This window comes from Nycticebus coucang, chromosome 2 (genome assembly GCF_027406575.1).
Source record: "Nycticebus coucang isolate mNycCou1 chromosome 2, mNycCou1.pri, whole genome shotgun sequence".
Classification (NCBI taxonomy): domain Eukaryota; kingdom Metazoa; phylum Chordata; class Mammalia; order Primates; family Lorisidae; genus Nycticebus; species Nycticebus coucang.
This window is the reverse complement of record NC_069781.1, coordinates 57,631,174-57,644,666: the sequence shown is the minus strand read 5'-3', so window position 1 is coordinate 57,644,666 and position 13,493 is coordinate 57,631,174. Positions and strand designations below refer to the sequence as shown.

Here is a 13,493-nt window from a genome sequence, read left to right as displayed (position 1 = left end):
CTGAGGTGGGAGGATCACTGAAACCCAGGAGTTCAGGGTTGCAGAGAACTATGATCATTTCATTGCACTCCAGCCTGTGCCACAGAGTGAAACTCTATCTCTTAAAAAAAATTGATATGCAAACATCTATCAATAGATTAGCTACAGTATCTGGAGATTTAACTTTTATTATTATTTTAAGTAAGCCATTGCTCATTTGGATCACAGCATAAAAATTACCTTTATTTTAAGCTATTATTCCTAAAATATTCGAGCTAGAGTAATAGCTTTCATTAAATAACTCTTGTATACTCTTAACACTTAGTCTCTCCCTCTTTAAATATTGACAAGTTTATATTTTTTTCTGACTTTTGGCTTGTATTCAGTTTCTGATTATGTTTGTTAGAGTTTGTACTCAGTTAAGTGCTATACTCAATCAAATGCTAGCGATTTCCTTAATTGAACTCTTCTATGCCTTCTGATCCCTGAATATTCAAAAATGGTTCTTTATACTTTCCAAAAATTAGTACTTTTCAACCTTTTTTTTAATCTCATAGCACACGTGAACCTATAATTAAGCTTCCACAGCACACTTAAATTATGTTGATCAGAAAAAAAAAGACAAAGATTGTATATTCTACACCAAGGGCAACTGGCTTGCTCACAAGACGTAAGGTTATACATACATTTTTTTTTTTTTTTTTTTTTTTTTTCAGTTAAAGTACATCCATGTTCTTTGGAAACTTGTGTAATAAACTTTTGCACCCATGGTGAATTTCAAGTAGAACTTATAAAAAAAAAGGTGTAATTAATACATCCTTACAAACATGGCTACTTTTGTGAATTATAATTCAGCTGCTTTTGTAAGTACTACTTTTTTAAAAATTGAATTAAGAAACATTTCTTTTTGATTGTTGAAAATCAATTTATGCTGTATAACTTGTTGAAAGTGAACAGGCTGTAGAACAAAAGTAGTAAGGAGTAGCAGAAATCACAAAAGTTAGGGTTTAATGAAACAGTACATCTAGGGTTAGATGGAAATGTCAGTAGATAGTAGAGCTGAATGACACACTATATGAGGTAGGGAATTGGATTCCAAATTGATTGCATCTTTCTAGCCATTGGGAAATTCTGTAGGCTGGACACTTAACACTTGCATTGGTTTAATAATTATTTATTGTTGATTTTATCTATCCTAAGTGCTAGTCCCTGTCTTACGACCCGGGGATGCTGAATGAATGTATTATATTTTGTTGGTTTCCAACAATAACTTTGTTAATCACTTAAAGCATGCAAATCTAAAATTGGTTAAAAAATGTGGGGGTACATCTTTGAGGACTTGTTGATTTTAATGTTGAAAAGTAAGAATGACTTTCCCCTTTTATATTTATTTCTTCTGTTCTTCTTAGCTATTTAAATTTCTCCCCTGCCTTCTTTAGCACCACCCTCAAAAAAAGAAAAAAGCAAACAAACAAACAAAAAATCCCTATAGAGAATTTTTTTTTTTTTTTTTTTTTTTGGTACAAGAATCAGTAATGTATAAACGTTTAGGTAGAAGATACTGACTTTTCTTTCTTTCTTCATTAAAAAATATTCAGCTATTTAAAAATTAAACTTTATAGAGATCTTATGGTAAATTGTTTTGTTGATTTCTGGAGTTAATTTTAGACATAATATAAAAGAATTCATTATGCATTCAGGGTTGGTATAAATATGGCATAACCAATTTGGCTTTGACTTAAAGTGAATGTCACTGCATTCATCAGAAGCTGTTTCTTCTTTTAACTGAATTTATTCAGAATCTTGACATGTTCCAAATAAAATCCCCTGTTTATGCACAGACTCTTAGATTTTCATAGGTTACACATACAAAAAGGTGGGTGAAAGGTTATCTGGCTCAGAAACCACGAGGAGGCATTTTGTAGGATAAGCTTTTCAGTACAGATAGTCTCTGACTTATGATGGGTGAAGTTAGGATTTTTCAACTTTATGATGGTGCTAAAGCAATACACATTCGGTAGGCACTCTGCTTCAAATTTTGAATTTTGATCTCTTCCCAGTCTACTGATAATGTGGTACAATACTCTCTTACAATGTGGAGCAATGGCAGTGAGCCCCAGCTCTATATCAGCCATTTATGATCACAAGGGCAAACAACAGATTCTCTACTACAGTATTCTGTGTTACCAGATGATTTTGCCCAACTGTGGGTGAATATAAATGTTTTGAGCACGTTTAATGTAGGCCAGGCAAAGTTATGATGTTTGGTATTTAGGTGTATTAAATGAATTTTTAACTTAATAATATTTTCTGCTTACTGTGGGTTTATTGGGACATAGCCCTATTGTGAGTCAAGGAGCATCTCTATTCAATATGAAATAGGTTTTTATGAGTAATTTGCTTTTTTTTTTTTTTTTGAGATAGAGTCTCACTATGCTGCCCTCTGTAGAGAGCTGTGATATCACAGCTCACAGCAACTCCAAACTCCTGGACTTAAGCTATTCTCTTGCCTCAGCCTCCCAAGTAGCTGGGACTACAGGCGCCCAACACAATGCCCATCTGTTTTCCTGTAGCCGTTGTCATTGTTGTTCAGTTGGCCCGGCTGGGCTCAAACCCGCCAGCCTCGGTGCATGTGACTGGCCCCATAACCACTGTGCTACAGGTGCTGAGCTGTAATTTGCTATTTTATAGTTGATTTTCCCTGTACGTTTTTTCAACAAAGCTTAGCTATAATTAGAAGGGTGTTGTTTGCCATGTAGTGGTATTGTGTGTTTTAAACGTTTATGCCTATGTGTATATGTAAACGCACAGAATTATTCCTGGTTTTTTTAGCAGCTAATGTAATAGAATTGCCAAAACTGTATAAGTTTAACAGGTATTGTTTCATCTGACTTGCCTCAGTTCTCCATAGTTGTACTTATATTGAGCTTATTAAATTATTGCACACAAACCATGGAGAAAGACTCGTGTTAGCCCAAGGAAAGCAGAACTTCTAAGAGGTGAGTGAAGGAAGAGGGAAATGTAATGGAACCAAGATTGAATAATAAGCACTAATTTGTGCGGAAGAATCAGCTCATCTTGGAGGAAACAAAATGGAAGGAGTCAGCATACCATTCATTATAAATACATATAGTATATCATCTGCACTTTCATTATAGTACATTGGTAATTTTTTTGCTAAAATTTATGCACACTGAGATGCAGACATATGCTACTTACTGCATAGCAGATAAATTAGTACGGGAACTTAGTCATGTGAATGTGAAATAAGACAATTTAACATAGATGGGTAGATCAATTTTCTTTATCCTCAACCTGGTAACTCTTTCTTCAGTGGCTTAGAAATTTTGATGGCCCTGGTGTTGTGACTCATATTAAATAATTAAGTTGACTGGGCGGAAAGATTGGATAGAATAAAATGTGTGCAAAAATGACCATATTCCCTTTATACTGAATAATTCTGGAAACATTTGGTCATTTGGCAAAGTTTAGACTCCAGTTTATGGCCCCTCTGGGGGTGATAGTAGTTCTTCTCTTCTGCCTGCCTCTCTGCCTACTTTCATCTCTTGCTCCTCCTCATCTCCTTTCTTTCTTTTTCAGTAACTTTAATAACATATAATTCTCCCACTTAAAGTAAACGATTTATGGATTGGTGTGGTGGCCCATGCCTGTAATCCTAATACTCGGGGAGGCTGGGGCAGGAGGATCCCTTGAGGTCAGGAGTTCTAGACCACCCTGAGCAAGAGCGAGAAAAATCAGCTGGGCGTTTCTTTCTGAAGGAGAGTATTTTGATTGCTGGGGTGTTGTGGTGCATGTGTATAGGCCCAGCTACTCTGGAGGTTGAGGCAGGAGGATCACTAGGAGCCCAGGAGTTAGTGGTTGCTGTGAGCTAGGCTGATGCCATGGCACTCTTCTCGGGGCTACAGAGTGAGACTCTATCTCAAAAAAATAAATAAAAAGGAAATACAATCCAGTGATTTTGGTATATTCAAAGAATTATGCAACCAATTACAGAGCAACCGCAATCTAATTTCCTAATTTTTTTCCTCTAAAAGAAAGTCTATCAGCAGTCAGTTCTCATTTACCCCTTTCCCTCCTGCAGACCTAACCTACACAACCACTAATCTACTTTCTGTCTCTATAAATTTGCCTATTTTGGACCTTCCCCACAAATAGAAGCATATAGGATGTAATGTTTTGTGACTGGCTTCCTTTGCTTAGCATAGTGTTTTCAAGGTTCTTTCACATGTAGCATGTTTCTGTACTTTATCCCTTTTTATGGCTGAATACTATTCCATAGTACAGACATACTACATTTTGTTCATACCTTCCTTCAGTGGGTAGACATTTGGGTCCCTTCCGTTTTGGAACTATTATAAATAATGCTACTATGAATTTTCATGTGCCAGTTGTCATATGTTTATGTATTTCCTTTTTCTTTTCTTTTCTTTTTTTTTTTTTTTTTTTGAGACAGAGTCTCATTAAGTCACCCTCGGTAGAGTGCCGTGGTGTCCCTCATGCCAACCTCACAGCAACCTCCAACTCTTGGGCTTAAGCCATTCTCTTGCCTTAGCCACCCAAGTAGCTGGGACTATAGGCATCCGCCACAACACCTGGCTATTTTTTTGTTGCAGTTGTCATTGTTTAGCTGGCCCAGGCTGAGTTCGAACCCGCCATTCTCGGTGTATGTGGCCAGCGCCGTAACCACTGTGCTACGGGTGCTGAGCCTGTTTATATATTTTCATTTCTCTTGTTTATATATCTAGGAGTGACATTGCCAGGACATGTTGTTTTCCCAAGGAATTATGTGTAAAATGTCAGGAAGCAAGACAGAGGGACTCAGGACCAACTTCTTTTTCAAGACTTTTAGGCCACTAGGATGGTCTCTAAGACAACTCATGATAGTAAACTTAGAAAATTTCAAATGTGCATGTAGCCTAGATATACCTGGAAAGCCTTGCTTGTCAGAACCAAAAGATTTACAAACACGCTGGGGGTCTCTGGTATGCGGTGATGTCAAGGAATGCCGTCCTGCCCTATCTGGAGCATACTTAGTAGCTAGTTATCTCTGTAAGGACAGCTGGTTCAGCCCTCTGAGAATTAGATACTTAATATTGAATCAGAATTAAATCCTGGCTTGGAAGGCACTCGAATAGTCAGGTTGTTTTCACTTCTCCTGCACAAATAAAAAGAACACTAGCTATGGTTGAAAGCCTTCATTGGAGTTAAGATTATTATACTTAAGAGAAGCATTTCCTCTTTGTTTGCTTTAATCCCCCTGCAAGCACCCTGACTCAGTGTAGTCCCTAAATGGAACAGTGCTTTGGGGACCTATGAAGAAGGCAGTCTGCAGGAATTGTTAATTATTTCTAAAAATAACTCTGGGAGACAGGCTAATGGTAATGAGTGGGTTCTGGCACTTTATGGTTATAGAAACCACTTTTATATATTTTTGATTTCCTTCCCTAAGGCTTAATTATCTCCATGTGGGCATTACGATGGAGTGTCATTGAAGGTATTAAAAATTTAATTAATTGCTTAACAGTTATATCTGTGGAAAGTATAATAGTGGTAAATCATTTTGCATTTTTTATTTTGGGTTCAAATAAACATAACTAAAGCAACCACAATATCTTCAAAATGTAAATTAGACACAATAAAGTATAGCTACCAATTACAGATTTTAGTGTCTTTATATTTCAAGCAACAAACTGCCAAGTCTAAAGAAAAAAAAGTCACTAAAGCAAAAGCATTCTATTGTTCCCTAATCTCTACTATATACTCTGCTGGAAGATTTTAAACTTTGTCATAGTATGGCTAGAATCACAAATTTTAAAAAAAAGCATTCAGACAAGGCAAATATTTAATTATAAGCCATAAGAGTTCAGTATATTGAATATGTCAGTGTTTGCATTTTATTGTATATATTGTATTATTATTGACTATAATAATCATGGCTTATGCTAACTTATGGGGATTTTCTTATTGTATTAACATTAGTTTTTTAAATGGATCTAAGATTGTTTCTGATAAGATGACTAGAGTCTACCATTTAGTTAACCAGAAAAATTAATAGATTTTTAAAAATTAATTTTAATGGTCTTTCGACATTATAGAGTAATGGAATCTAATACAAGTTTAAAATCTTGACATGAAACAGACAAAGAAAAGACTTTACGTACTGTGGTTGTGTCATCCTGTCTATATAATCTTATCACTTGTTATTTCAGATAAGACCAGAAGTCCCCATTCCTGATGATCCAGATGAAGACGTGGATGGGGAGGACGTGGACCTTTCAGTTCCTGGCTCATGCTATCTCAAGCTATTGTCACTCACTGCGCCTTTGGTTTTACCAGGTAACTCTCATTTGGTAATAGGGAGGCTAGTATTTTTCCATGATGTTTTTCTGTCTGATTGTGTTCTTTTGTGCTGAATACATTCTATAGTTAGTTTTAAGTACTTATTTTCTTAAGTACTTAACATTTAACCAAAACGTTAAATGTCTGTTCTATAGAGACTGCTCAAGGTAGTGTGGTGTTTAAAACACACCAACAAACATTACACTTAAGTAGAATTGAACTGGAAAACTAAACAACTGTTTTCACTGACAATTAAAATTCATTTCAAAAGCTAAATTTATTCTATAAGACAAATTTTTACCAGAACTCTTGGTTAGTGATTTAGGTAATGCTTCTTCATTATATTACATAAGCTAAGGGAAAAGGTCATTAGACTACTTAGGAGTTTACTGGGTAGTTTCATCATTATACATTTATTCTTTCCATAGAGTTATTCCAAAAATGTTACTGATTCATCTATTTGAGAGTTCTATGTTTTTAAGAGATGAATAAAATTGAATGGTCATTGAGCATTGATATAATGTTTACAGGGTTGTTAGCTTTTAAAAATTATCCTAACATATATTTATATATTTTTAACATGTAATTATAATCCACATAATTATTCTATGTGGATGTTGTGTATAGAAATATACACAAATTCACCCCTCCACCCCTGTTGCCCTATGTCCTACCAAGTATATGGTGATTCCAGGTGATTCCAACTGAGAAATTCGTTTGATTGTGGGCTATGACTTGGAACTTACATTATTTTATTTCCTAATTATTAAAAAATTATTACAATGTTCCTCTAGAGATCCATTGTGATTAAGTAGCTTTTCAGTATTAGACAATGTTTTACTTTGTTCTATTTGAATTCTGCCTTGAATATTCATAGATGTAAAACTTTAATTTTTATAAATGAAGTTTAGTGAAAGTGAGAAATACCATCTCACCTTGATCATACTAGCCTGAAATGTTGAAAGTATTTTTTTTCTTGGTTTTGTCCCACAAGGAAATTCCTAGGAAATTCAGCTAAATGTATGATATCTATTTCTAGACAAAGTTCCTGTTACAAATCGCTGCTTCCTTTCATTAGGGAACACTGAATAGTCAACTTAGACAGAGTTCACCTTTTCTTTTATCCTAATGTCTAGAAGAAACCTCAAAGGCTTGTTCACTATTCTCTTCTGTTCTTCACTACTTGCTACTTCATGGCTCCGCAGAGTCTAGAGTCACCCTTATTCAAATGAATAGCATATACTAACAGAATTTGTAGGCTGCAACCATTCCCCAAATATAAGTGCAGTGAGGGTTTTATAGACAATAGAAGTGACAGCATAGGCCAAAACACAAGAAATCTCCCCTGCCAAATTATTCAGTGCTGTACATTTGAAAGTCCATTGCAATTAAGTGATTTTTTACTTTTGCAGCATCAATAATAATTAGTTTTTAAACTTTTGTCTTTTACTATTAAGTAGCTTCATACACATATCACAGCCTTTTATGAGGAAATAACTTCACATCTTTTCCATTGTGTTGTAAGGAATACAGTAGGAAGGAAAGATACTTGACTTCCCCAATGCCAAATCTTACATTAGTCTGGGTTCTCCTGAGAGAGAAAACCAATAGGATATGGATATAGGTATATGAGAGGGGATTTATTAAGGGAGATGGCTAACACGGTGATGGTGGCTGAGAAGTCTCATGACAGGCCATCTGCAAGCTGGAAATGCTGGGATGCCATGTCGTGTAGCTCAGTCCAGGTCCAGAGGCCTGAGCACTCTGGGAGCTGCTGGTATAAGTTGGTGAGCCTGGAGTTCTGAGGCCCAAGGCAGCAGAAGAAAAATCTGTCTCAGCACTCAGAGACCAATTTGCCTTTTGTATTTGTTTTCTCTGGGTACCTGACCAATTGGATGGTGCCCACCAATACTGAGGGCAGATCTTCCCCACCTGATTCATGCAGACTCCATACTGATCTCTGGAGCAACCCTCATAGACATACTCAAAATAATGCCTTGTCAGGTTTCTAGGTATTTCTTAATTCAGTCAAGTTGACACCTAAAATTAAGTCCACAGATCTACCCCTTTGTGAACTTGGCACCCATATACATTCCTTAAACCATACTTAAATTTCCAAATAAAGACAATAGCAAGGTAATGGTTCTATCTATTATGACTATCTTGTATACAGCTGGAAATACTAATCTCTTTCCCAGGATTGCCTTCAGGAAATGTTTGGGATTTTAATCTTTTAGGATGGTCATTTTGGAGATTTTAGATGTTACGAATTTTACACTGTAGGGGTTGTGATCTTTTGGAATTTCAACATTTGGGGTTCTGTCTTTCAAAATTATGATCCTTGAGATCTATTCAAATAGCTGCCAGTATCAGTTGCTTGTTATTTTTTATTGCTGTGTTGTGTTCCATTGTAATATGTCACAGTTTGTTTATCCATTCATTTGTTGAAGGACATTTGGGTTATTTAAAAATTTTTTCATTTATTTATTTTCATTGTTTGGGATTCATTGAGCATATAAAGAATTAGGTTACACTCATTGCATTTGTTAAAGTCCCTCTTATACTTGTGTCCTGCCCCCAAGAGGTGTGCCATACACCCCGACCCCTACCCCCTTTCCCCTCCCATCTCCCTGCTACTTCATTCCCCTACCCCATCCCCTGTGTTAGCTCATCTACTGCCTTCATATTAGAATTGAGTACATTAGATTCTTGCTTCTCCATTCTTGTGATGTTTTACTAAGAAGAAGGTGTTCCTCCTCCATTCAAGTTAATACAAAAGAGGTAGAGTCTCCATCTTTTTAATGGCTGAATAGTATTCCATGGTATTCATATACCACAGCTTATTAATCCATTCCTGGGTTGGTGGACATTTAGGATGTTTCCACATTTTAGAGATTGTAAATTGAGCTGCAATAAATAGTCTAGTGCAAATGTCCTTATGATAAAAAAGATTTTCTTTCTTCTGGGTAGATGCCTAGGTAATGGGATTGCAGGATCAAATTGGAGATCTAATTTGAGTTCTTTGAAGGTTCTCCATACTTCCTTCCAAAAAGGTTGTATTAGTTTGATGTCCTATCAGCAGTGTAAAAGTATTCCCTTCTGTCCACATCCACACCAGCATCTGCAGCTTTGAGACTTTGTGATGTAGGCCATTCTCACTGGGGTTAGGTGATGTCTCAGGGTAGTTTTTAATTTGCATTTCTCTGAAGATTAGGGACGATGAGCATTTTTTCATGTGTTTGTTAGCCATTCGTCTATCATCTTTAGAGAAGATTCTATTCATGTCTCTTACCCAGTGTTATATGAGCTTATTGGGTCTTTTTTGTTGATTAATTTGAATTATCTATAGATCCTAGTTATCAAGTTTTTGTCCAATTCATAATATGCAAATATCAGTTCCCATTCTGAAAGTTATCTGTTTGCTTTGGTTGTTGTTTTCATAGCTGTACAGAAGCTTTTTAGTTTAATTAAGTCCCATTAGTTTTTTTTTTTTTCTTTTTGCAATTGCCACGGAAAATATTTAAAACATTTTGATCTGATTCCCTTTGTTCTACAAAATTTCATCATCTTTTAAAATTTTCACCTGGTCATCTGTAGGGGAGAGGCTAGGGCAAGGTTTAAAAATAATGAAGAGTCTGGGGAGATAAGACTCCAGGCATCTCTCACTGGTGGGATTTGCCTATAATCATCCCTTTGAGGATACAGGGAGTCAGCAAAGGACTTCTGGACCCCAAGAGGAGGAAAAAAACAGTGGAAAACTGGCAAGTGGTTGCATGTGTCCAATCGACCTAATCCCACCTGCAGCCATAAGTACAAGCAGCAAACCGGAAAGACCTTACCTGTGAACTGTTTTGGTATTTTTGGACTTGGCACTCAGTTGAACTGCCTTTGGGGAAAGCTTGAGCAGGAGTGCGGAGAACTTTGGGCATTGTCTAGGGTCCCAGACTGAGCTGCTGAGCTGGATGGAGCTAATAGTGTTTGGTTGTGGTCTTCAGGGCAGAGTGAGACCAGTTTTGGCACACTTGAGCCTCGGGCTGTTGCCCTGGGTACAATGCCGTGGCGTCACAGCTCATAGCAAACCTCAAACTCAGCGGTGTTGATGTGCGTTCTTCAGCCTTCTCTCTTGGTGAGGCTCAAGTCCACCAGGATACTTACTAAACTCCTGTCCCTTAACTCTCCTTCTGGACGGGAGCCTTTGTTGAAAGCTGGCTTCAGTCCGCCATCTTGGCGTGGATGCGGAGAAAAGGGAACACTTCTGCACTGCTGGTGGGAATGCAAATTAATACATTCCTTTTTTCCTTTTGGAAAGATATATGGAGAACACTCAGAGATCTAAAAATAGATCTGCCATTCAATCCTGTAATTCCTCTGCTGGGCATATACCCAGAAGACCAAAAATCACAACATAACAAAGATATTTGTACCAGAATGTTTATTGCAGCCCAATTCATAATAGCTAAGTCATGGATAAAGCCCAAGTGCCCATCGATCCACGAATGGATTAATAAATTGTGGTATATGTATACCATGGAATACTATGCAGCCTTAAAGAAAGATGGAGACTTTACCTCTTTCATGTTTACATGGATGGAGCTGGAACATATTCTTCTTAGTAAAGTATCCCAAGAATGGAAGAAAAAGTACCCAATGTACACAGCCCTACTATGAAACTAATTTGGGACTCTCACATGAAAGCTATAACCCAGCTACAACTTAACAATAGGGGGAAGTGGGAAAAGGGGGAGGGTGGGTAGAGGGAGGGGAATCGGTGGGATCACACCTGTGGTGCATATTACAGGGGTATTTGCGAAACTTGGTAAATGTAGAATGTAAATGTTTTGGCACAGTAACTGAGATAACGCCGGAAAGGCTATGTTAACCACTGTGATAAAAATGTGTCAAATGGTTTATGAAGTGAGTGTATGATGCCCCATAATCATATCATTGTATACAGTTATGATTTAATAAAAAAATTAAAAAAAAAAAAAAAACCTCAAACTCCTGGGCTTGCTGCCACCCGGACCTCTGTAAGAGCAGCGCCACGAACTCTGATCCACGACCCACACCTGCTGGGCTGCTGCATGCCCTGACCAGGAACTGCGGGAGCCGTGTAACCCTGCGTCCTCCCTCCTGAATCCTCCCTGCCTCCACACCAGCACTCTCATCTGGCCAGGGACTCTGGTAGCCGTATGCCCTCCGGAGCCCTCCCTGCCTCTGCGCAGAGCCCTTCTCCTAGCCAGAGACTGCTGGAGCCTTGGGCTCTCTGTGCCAAAGTCACTGGGCGCCAGGCACTCCCAGAACCATGCGCACCAGCTCCTGCCCCGTTGCTGGATCCAGGTTTGTCACACCCTGGAGCTACTTCCACAACCAGACTCCCTACCTGGGGCAGCCCCAGAGAAACTACACAGGGCCACTCCCTACAAAAATCCAGCAACAGTAGAGTGATACCACTGGGGCCTAATCTTGGAGAGACACCTCCCCAACTCTGAGGACGGCCAGAGGCAATGGTGAAAAACAATCATGAGGCAAAATAAACAGAAAAACTCTGGCAGCATGAATAATCAGAGTAGATCAACTCCCCCAAGGATCAATGGGGCAGACACAGCACAAGATCCCATGCACAAACAAATAGCTGAGATGTCAGAAATCGAATTCAGAATCTGGATAGCAAATAAGATCGAATTAGAATTCTAAGAAGTAACCCCAAAGATGTCTCAAGAACTCAATGAATTCAAAGACCAAATGACCAAAGATTTTGACACATTGAGACAAGAAGTTGCAGCCCTCAAAGATCTGAGAAACACAGTAGAATCCCTCAGTAACAGAATGGAGCAAGCAGAAGAAAGGATTTCTGACATTAAACACAAAGCTCCCAAACTCTCAAAGAGGAAGAGAAATGGAGGGCAAAAACAGATCACTCTCTCAGAGAGCTCTGGGATGATTCAAAGAAAATAATATTCATCTTAAAGGGATCCCCAAAAGCTACAAAGTGGCTTCACAAGGCACAGAGTCTCTTTTCCATGAGCTTATAAAGGAGCACTTCCCAGACATGCCAAGAGATTCTGAAATTCAGATAGCAGACAGTTTCAGAACTCCAGCATGACTCAACCCAGGTAAGACATCCCCCAGACTCATCATAATCAATTTCACTAAAGTTAATATGAAGGAGAAAATTCTGAAAGCTGCCAGATGGAAGAAAACCATCACCTACAAGGGCAAAAAAATTAGAATAACTGCTGAAACCTTTCAAGCTAGAAGAGGACGGTCATCAACTTTTGATCTCCTAAAACAAAATAACTTTCAACCCAGGATCCTGTATCCAGCTAAACTGAGTTTCATTTATGATGGAGAAATTAAATACTTCAGTGACATTCACATGTTGAAGAAATTTGGCATAACTAAACCAGCTCTCCATGAGATTCTCAGACTTATCTTCCATTAAGACCAGAGTAATCCTCGACCATAAAAGTCAACCCACCCAGAAAATTTTGATCAAATTCCAACTTCCATAGTCACAAAAGGATTAAAAATGTCCACCAGACTCTCAAAAGGCTTATCCTTATTCTCAATTAATGTGAATGGTTTAAATTGTCCTCTAAAGAGGCACAGGTTGGCTGACTGGATACAAAAACTCAATCAGATATCTGCTGCATACAAGAATCACATCTACCTTAAAAGACAAATATAGACTCAAGGTGAAGGGATAGTCATCTCTACTCCAGGCAAATGGAAAGCAAAAAAAAGCGAGTGTTGCAATCCTATTCGTAGACACAATAGGCTTTAAACCAACCAAAATAAGGAAGGATAAGGATGGACACTTCATATTTGTTAAAGGTAATACTCAATATGATGAGATTTCAATTATTAATATTTATGCACCCAACCAGAATGCACCTCAATTTATAAGAGAAACTCTAACAGACGTGAGCAACTTGATTTCCTCCAGTTCCATAGTAGTTGGAGATTTTAACACCCCTTTAGCAGTGCTGGATAGATCCTCCAAAAAGAAGCTAAACAAAGAAATTTTAGATTTAAACTTAACCATTCAACATCTGGACTTAACAGACATCTACAGAACATTTCATCCCAACAAAACTGAATACACATTCTTCTCATAAGCCCACGGAACATACTCCAAAATCGACCACATCCTA

General features: G+C 37.8%; 1 protein-coding gene across 5 annotated transcripts in view; it reads left to right on the top strand.

The window, feature by feature from the left end:
* The window catches only part of FOCAD (focadhesin), a 329,244-nt gene that overhangs the window by 201,965 nt on the left and 113,786 nt on the right, over positions 1–13,493 (top strand). For all 5 annotated transcript variants that reach the window (XM_053571667.1, XM_053571636.1, XM_053571657.1 and 2 more), the window contains one exon: positions 6,210–6,336. In XM_053571667.1, the coding sequence (XP_053427642.1) occupies positions 6,210–6,336 (127 nt within the window). The remainder of the gene's footprint in view (positions 1–6,209; positions 6,337–13,493) is intronic.